Source organism: Eumetopias jubatus, unplaced genomic scaffold, assembly GCF_037043125.1.
Source record: "Eumetopias jubatus isolate StellerSeaLion01/CBP00866 unplaced genomic scaffold, mEumJub1_p1.0 scaffold_3, whole genome shotgun sequence".
In the NCBI taxonomy this organism is placed as follows: Eukaryota; Metazoa; Chordata; class Mammalia; order Carnivora; family Otariidae; genus Eumetopias; species Eumetopias jubatus.
In genome coordinates this window covers 118,134,837-118,142,917 of record NW_028274809.1, presented here as the reverse complement: position 1 = coordinate 118,142,917, position 8,081 = coordinate 118,134,837, and the positions used below count along the sequence as shown (strand labels likewise).

General features: G+C 46.2%; 1 protein-coding gene across 1 annotated transcript; it reads left to right on the top strand.

The window, feature by feature from the left end:
- Window positions 1-2,287: 2,287 nt before the first annotated feature.
- On the top strand, window positions 2,288-8,081 carry C1QTNF9 (C1q and TNF related 9). The gene is made up of 3 exons (XM_028106135.2): window positions 2,288-2,707; window positions 5,562-5,624; window positions 6,997-8,081. Exons 1-3 carry the CDS (start codon window positions 2,542-2,544, stop codon window positions 7,767-7,769), a joined length of 1,002 nt encoding a protein of 333 aa, XP_027961936.1. The 5' UTR covers window positions 2,288-2,541; the 3' UTR covers window positions 7,770-8,081.

Here is an 8,081-nt window from a genome sequence, read left to right as displayed (position 1 = left end):
TATGAAAACAACTCAATTTCCTGAAATGGCTGAAGTTTGTGACTTCAAAGGGAAACAGCTGTATTTCCTTTTCCAAAATTACTTTATTTGCATCAAAGTGGACCCTGTGATATTCAGAGGCTTCCATAAGATGGCGATGTAATCCTTTGGATGACAAGTCTAGCTGGTTTTAAAAATATAGATCTAGAAATATTTTAATAGACAAGGCAAAAAAACATTTTTTAAAAAGGAAAAACTCCCATAACCCCACAATTCTAAAGCAACCATGTTCACTTGCTTCTAGTTTTTGTCACTACTAATACATAATTACATAGGTACCCTCATCATGTGCATGGCATTTTTTTTTTTTAAAGATTTTATTTATTTGTCAGAGAGAGAGAAGAGCACAAGCAGGGGAGAAGCAGGCTCCCCACTAAGCAAGGAGTCCGATGTGGGACTGGATCCGAGGACACTGGGATCATGATTTGAGCTGAAGGCAGACGCCTAACCAACTGAGCCACCCAGGCGTCCCATGCATGCATTTTAGTCTACTTTTTGAAAATTCAACACAACGTGGATCTTTTACATATTTCTACATGAACTACATAATTACTACAATGGTTACATGATATTCTACTTCTGAACCACTTACTGTTACATGTTATGTGGTATGTACTTCTTCACTATTACAAATAACACCATGGTTAATATTGTTGGCAGGCAGATTTTGGATTATTAAGAAGAATTTTCAGGAGGAGATCACTGGGTTTAAGATGTCTTTTCTCTTTAGCTTTCTGAAGTGCTGGGCAGACATCCGTTGCCTTCAGCACTGTAGGAGAATCTGAGTTCTGACCTGTTGCACTAATCTCGTGTTATTATTTTTTACGTCCTAAAATACCTGCCACCACACATTCACTTCATTCGACACATATTTATTTAACACATGGTTCCAGGCTTAATACTGAGAACTGGAATACAATAAGAATGAAAACACAGTCAGATGGAGAGCCAGATTTTTAGCCCTACAACGACATGAACAGATGCAACCCCCTACTACGGTGCCATGAAAGAGAGGGATGCGGTGCCCCTCCCTGGGGAGATTTGATGTCGTCGGGAGGGTCCCTGAATCCTGTGTGCACACTAGCCTAGGCTCTTGCCTGAGTGTTCCCTTTGTCTAGAACACTTGGTCTAATTAGCTGCTTTGTTCCTTCAGATCTCATTGCAAACTTCACCATGCAGCACTGCCTTCGCTCCTGACAGGGTTCAAAAGCAAATCAGGAACTTGCGAGAGGACGTGCAAGTGTGCTTCACAAACGGGGTGCCCTGCGATGCGTGTGCGCGTGCCCTTCGCCGCAGTCTCCCAGAGAAACAAAACCTTAACTCAAAGAACACATCTGATCATAGGACTGCTTGGAACATTTTACTTTTTCATTCCATTTTATTTTTTTATTGTGGTAAAATAGATGTGACATAAAATTTACCACTTTAGCCATTTTTAAGTGTCCAGTTCAGTGGCATTAAGGACGTTCTCATTGTTCAACTGTCCCCACCATCCACTTCCAGAACTTTTTCATCTTCCCAAACTGAAACCATCCCCTTTGAACAGGAGCTCCCAGTCCCCCTCCCCTGGCTGCTGCCTCCACCATTCTACTTTGTTTCTGTGAATGTGACTACTCTGGGGGCCTCATACGAGTGGAATCCTACCGTACTGGTCCTATTGTGTCTGGCTGATTACACTTAGCATAAAGTCCTTCAGGTTCATCCCTGTTGTAGGATGCGTCAGAATTTCCTTCCTTTTTAAGGCTGAGTAATAGTCCACTGTGTATATCACATTCTGTACAATCAGTCATGTGTCCGTGGACACGTGGGTTGTTTGCAACTTCGGGCTACTGTGAATAAGGCTGCTGTGAACAGGCGTGTACAAGTAGCTGCCAGAGTTTGCTTTCCTAGTGAAAATGTGCTCTCATGCACATTGTGATCAAATTTGTTTTTTACAGCAGCCCTGGGAGACAAGTATTAATCTCTTCTCTGGCTCTGAAAAGCGATTTACCCAAAGTAGAGTGATAAATGGAAGTATCTGACTTGGACCTTGGCTTTCTCCTTGACCACTCACCATTAAAAGCAGTCCCGGTCACATGTGTTCCTTCCAAGAACAATGGCCTTCTGCTTTTTCTTCCTTTTTTTTTTTTTAAAGATTTTATTTATTTATGAGAGAGAGAGCACAAATGGGGGAGAGACAGAGGGAGAAGCAGGCTTCCCGCTGAGCAGGGAGCCCGATGCGTGGCTCTATCCCAGGAACCCAGTGTCATGACCTGAGCTGAAGGCAGATGCTTAACCGACTGAGCCACCCAGGCGTCCTTGAACAATGGCCCTCTGATTGCAAGCAGCTTGTCTGCTACCAGGTCCTGCCCTTATCTGCCCTGACCATTCTGTCCAAGGCTGAGCCAGGCTGGGTCCGGGTCCCACGGCAAGGAACAAAGGGTGTGTCTGTGGTCCCAGCAACAAAGGCTTCTCCTTTTGGTCTTTGTTTCCCTCTTGCAGTTCAGCTCCGTCATCTGAACCATGAGGATCTGGTTGCTCCTGCTTGTCATTGGAATCTGCACGAGAAATGTGAACTCGCAGGACACGTGCAGGCAAGGGCACCCTGGCGTCCCGGGGAATCCTGGTCACAATGGTTTGCCTGGGAGAGATGGACGAGATGGCACAAAGGGCGACAAGGGTGAGGCAGGTACTCAGCACCTGGTGGCCTTCAGCTGCCCTTGCGTTTACCCCTCTGTTCCTCTGAGATCATTCGTTCATTCATCATGAGCATAGCCATCACCTGCCCACTCCCCCCTCCTTCATTCGTGCAGCCCTTGCCCAGAAAGCAGTAGCCGAGAGCCTGCTCCAGGTGAGATTCTGGGCGACAGTGCAGGACCAGACCAACAGGGCCCCCCCTCCACGGGCGCTCTCATCTAGAGGGGACAACCGTTAGCCATCACCTCTGATACTACAGGCCATCTTCAGGAGTATATGATGTTATAGATTTTTCTGCCTCAGATGGCAGGTATGGTGGGTCTTTGGCACACGGGGCCTATAGAGAAATCTGACTGTAAATATTTAGCAGAGAGCACCTGGCTGCAGTGCAGGGGAGAGTTAATGCCTTGCCACGCAGTGAGGCAGGTGACATGGAGTGACAGAGAAAACAAAAGTAGACGGTAACTGAAGCCACACAGCGGTACTCAGGTGTGTATGCCCTGTGTTGGGGCCTGCCCCAGGGTTTGGGAGTTTGGGGACAGAATCCAGCCTCTAGGAAGGAGATTTGCAAAAGCCAGGATATGTGAGTGGTTTCCATAACACGAACTGATAGGCTTGGTTCTTGAATGGGCTTCTTGAGCCTGCGTCTGACCATAGGGTCACATATCTGAGACATAAGCAGATTGATCTATCTCAGTGCAGAGAAAAAACATCAAAACTACTACTGACATTTTATTTTTTTAAAAAGATTTACTTGAGAGAGAGAGAGAGAGAGAGAAAATGAGTCAGTGGGGGAGGGGCAGATGGAGAGGGAGAGAGAATCTCAGGCAGACTCCCTGCTGAGCACAGAGCCCAACATGGGGCTCAATCCCAGGACCCTGAGATCAGGACCTGAGCCAAAATCAAGAGTCGGACACTTAACCAACTGAGGTACCCAGGCGCCCCTACCATTGACATTTTAAAAGATAAATTTAGATGAAGAAAAAAACTGAGCTTTAAAAATATTTAATATGTGAATTGGCTTGGGTGGCTTCACTTGGTCCCTTTGCAGATAGACGTGTCATTTGAGGCCTGAAATATGTCCTGTGCCCTCACACACTCACTGTCCATCAGCGCACTGTGGTGTATTGTGGTTACAGCCCAGCCCAAGGGATTTTCAAATTGTCCTATCAAACTATCACAAACAGATGGGTGCCTGAAATACTTCTGCAGAGAAATTGAAGATTGAAGGTTGACTTGATAATGCAAACATTAAAGAATCCCATGAAAATAGGAGAGCTGTCATCTGTCTTCTTAGTGTGAACTCTTCAACCATACATGAGTAGGAGAAATCAATGATGAACTAATCAGATCTGACAAAAACCTAGAAATTTTAGGAGTTTGGACATATGAATTTACATTTACATTCATTAAGATGCCTCATCCTCACTGTAAACTGTCAATTATTAATAGAAGCACCCCCAATTAATTAGACATTTCAGGACTCTTTGTGGAACGTGACCACAAACCACTGTCGTTTTTCCTCAGCTATACGTTATAGTATGAAAACGTCGCTAAACTTAATGATGAACATTTAGAAGCCTTCTTGATATTTTATAATCATATCAGAAGATTAGCCATTCCTCTGGCTATATTAACAGTGGTTGAAATAATACACAGAAAGCAACTTCAGGATGGACTAAAATTAGTGCTTTGCCAGCAAATGCTGTTGGCATATGGATTTTTAAAAAGTCTTTGTTAATCTGGAGAAATGAGTATTAGAACAAATTACTTATGGGAAGTCTGCTATACAGATGAAGGAAAGTCTAGGTGTTTCTAGGTGTTTCCCTGTTTGTGGCATTTGGTGCTCCAAGGGGTTTGTTGGGTGGGCTGGATGAAGCAGACGGTCACCAACCATCTTTCCAACCATTGCCCTGCAAATCTGCGCTGGGGGTCTCCAAGGGATAACATCTCCAGTGAGTCCATGCCACTTTTTGGCATTAGACCAGTCTTATTTCTGGGTAGTAAAAAGCCCAGTGCAAGTTAATGGCAAAATCTCAATGTCAGTGAAATCCATTCTTTTAACCTCCTACTGGGACCACAGTGTGCATGTATGTGTGGATGTGGGTGCACATGTGTGTGCATATGTATGTACATGCACAGGATACAACTCTGACTTCATGACCCCTTCATCTTTTGCTTCCACTCTCCTTCCTTACAGCAAGGACCGCCTTTGGCTCTAGAGACGTTGACTTGTAACATGGGAAGTCGGAGCTCAGGGTTGCCTGCTCTAAGCTCAAAATTGATGTGTGGTAGGCAAAACCTCACTCATCTGATGTTTCCAATGGCGTCTGCCATGCCAGCTTGATCAGTGACATTTACCACCACTCTAAAGTGCTGGAGAGATCCTTCCAGAATCCTCCCTTCCATCCCAAATATTGCCAGGTAACCATAATCATCTGTGTTTTCATAGGAGGCTAGTGAACCTTCCATTCCACTCTGTGCAAGAGTGACAGAAAAGGAGAAGCGAGAAGGCCACCCAGTACCTCCAATGATCAGTCACTACCCGAGTTCCCCTCACCAGAGAAAGACGTAATTGTGATCATCTGTGCACATATTCCTTTCCTGTTCTGCCTTCCCGGAGCTGGGTGCTTGGGAGGTCCACCCAGTTCATTTCATAATTCACTTCTTGTACAACTCCGCACCCCTGGCGCTCACTCACGTCTGCCTTCTGTGAGGGGCAGTGTGCGTGTCAGGGCTGGGCACACACCCAGGACTCTTTGGTCTACACTCCCGATAGAGACCAATGTCTAGGAAATGCAGAACTGGAACTTTAACTCTTGTCTGTTTTCTTCTCTTCCACCTAGGAGAACCAGGACATCCTGGTGGTCCAGGGAAGGATGGAATGAATGGAGAGAAAGGAGAGCGAGGTCAGAAATTGTGTTCCATTTTACCATGCTCTAATTCTGAGCCATCGGTGACTTAATAACCATTTGGTGCTCACCAAGGACAAGTCCTTTGCTAGGCTCTGAGGACGACCTAACAATAGGGCAACATGGCTCTTGCTCTCCAGGAGCCTGTGATTCTTTTTCTGTAAAGGGAAAGACTGTAAGTAATTTCAGCTTCTCAGGCCATGCGGTCTCAGGCACAACTGTCGTGAAAAGCAGCCACGGATGCTACATAAGTAAGTAGGGCTGTGTTTTAGTGAAACTCTATGAAGACCGAAATCTGAATCTTATATAATTTTCATGTATTGTCAAATATTATTTGTGACCATTTAAAACTGCAAACCATTCTTAGCTTGTGGGCCATACAAACAGGTGGGAGGCTGGATTTGGCTCACAGGCCGTGGTTCGCTGAAGCCTGGGTTAGTGGATGAAGATTGAGGAGTGACATTAAATTGACTCAGGGCTTCTGGCAAGACTGCATGGAGAAGGTGGCACTGGAATTGGGCCCTGAGGGGTAAGGAGGGCTCCGGTAGTTGTGAATTATGGGGGGAGAGAATAGTCGCAAGAGCAAACACAAATAATGCTCACTTTGTGCTAGGGTGTTCTAAGTGCTTTTCATGTACTGACTCAATACAACAGCCTATACATGAGGTAGTATCATTATCCCAATTTTACAGATGAGGGAACAGAGGTGTAGGTGGCTAATCAGCTTGCCTAATGTCACGTTGGGCCTCTGTAGAGGAGACAGGACTAAATCCTGGTATTTAACTCCAGACTCCGTGCTCATAACCACTGCTCTCCAGTCGGGGAGGGGGAGACAGGGAAGCATCAAGAACGTATGCACAGTGAGGACCAGCATGACACAGTCGGTACAGTGGTCAACAGAGAGCAGTGACTGCCACACTTTAGGAAGACTTTATTCTGTGCTCACTCCCATGAGAAGCTTTGTAGGGGATGTCCCAGAACTAGGGCTGAGTTGTCAGTTAACCGAAAGCAGCCTGAGTTCATCTGCCTTTGGACGTTCTTCCCTCTTCCAAAGATGTGTTCTCAAGGATCGGCGTTGCTTAGTGGTCAAATACTGGGCTGTGATATTAAAGAGCTGTAATATCTAATGTGAACCCCAACACTAACATAGTAGACAGGAGTCAGAAGGTGTTTTGCATCCACACACGTGTGTATGTGTATGCTGTGCACTCAATTTAGGAGTAAATTAATGTTCAGACCCCGAGCATCTACTGATACTGGGCACTGCTTTACTTCATTTGTATGCTCAACAATGGAAAAGCCGAAGTTGGTTTTAGAAGTTGATGTTTCACAAATCATCTTTTCCTTTATTCTCTCTTTTTCCACCTAGGAGCAGATGGAAAAGTTGAAGCCAAAGGTGTCAAAGGCGATCAAGGCTCACAAGGACCGCCAGGGAAACATGGGCCAAAGGGATTTGTTGGTCCCATGGGAGAGAAAGGCCTCAGGGGAGAGACTGGCCCTCAAGGGCAAAAGGGGGATAAAGGCAGTGTGGGGCCCACTGGTCCAGAAGGGCTAAAGGGCAGCACTGGGCCTTCGGGCCCAATGGGTCTACCTGGCCCCGTGGGCCCCATTGGGAAGCCTGGCCCCAAGGGAGATGCTGGACCTTTGGGACCCCAGGGAGATCCAGGAGTCCGGGGAATGAGAGGCTGGAAAGGGGACCGAGGCGAGAAAGGGAAAATTGGCGAGACTCCAGTCTTGCCCAAGAGTGCTTTCACGGTGGGGCTCACAGTACTGAGCAAGTTTCCTACTTCAGATGTGCCCATTAAATTTGATAAGATCCTGTATAATGAGTTCAATCATTACGACGTAGCCACGGGGAAGTTCACTTGCCATATTACCGGGGTCTATTACTTCACCTACCACATCACGGTTTTCTCCAGGAATGTTCAGGTATCTTTGGTCAAAAATGGGGTGAAAATACTGAACACCAAGGACGGTTATATGAGCTCTGAGGACCAGGCGTCAGGTGGCATGGTGCTGCCACTGAAGCTGGGAGATGAGGTGTGGATGCAGGCCACAGGAGGGGAGAGGTTTAATGGCCTGTTTGCAGATGAGGACGATGACACGACTTTCACAGGCTTCCTTCTGTTCAGCAGCCAGTGATGGGGAGGTGTATAGGGACCTGCCTCCCCACCCCTCGGAGCTGGCTTGCTCTGTTCTCAGATGAGTCTGCTCTATGAATCACTCTCATTATTGTAATAATCATAGAGGGGCAACAATAGGACAGTTATTCCCAAGTTGATTTTATGTGACTTACATTGCTGTTTCCAACAGTAAGTTTAAAAATGCTTGCACTGGGGCTCCTGGCTGGCTCAGTCGGTGGAGCATGTGACTCTTGATCTCAGGGTTGTGAGTTCGAGCCCCATGTTGGGTGTAGAGATTCTTAAAAATAAAATCTGGGGGTGCCTGGCTGGC

Excerpts from the sequence above, each read along its gene's own strand:
- C1QTNF9 (XM_028106135.2), top strand. The coding sequence starts at position 2,542 with ATGAGGATCTGGTTGCTCCTGCTTGTCATTGGAATCTGCACGAGAAAT. Across the intron at positions 2,708-5,561 it reads GGGCGACAAGGGTGAGGCAG|GAGAACCAGGACATCCTGGT; the intron begins GTACTCAGCACC and ends TCTTCCACCTAG. Across the intron at positions 5,625-6,996 it reads TGGAGAGAAAGGAGAGCGAG|GAGCAGATGGAAAAGTTGAA; the intron begins GTCAGAAATTGT and ends TTTTCCACCTAG.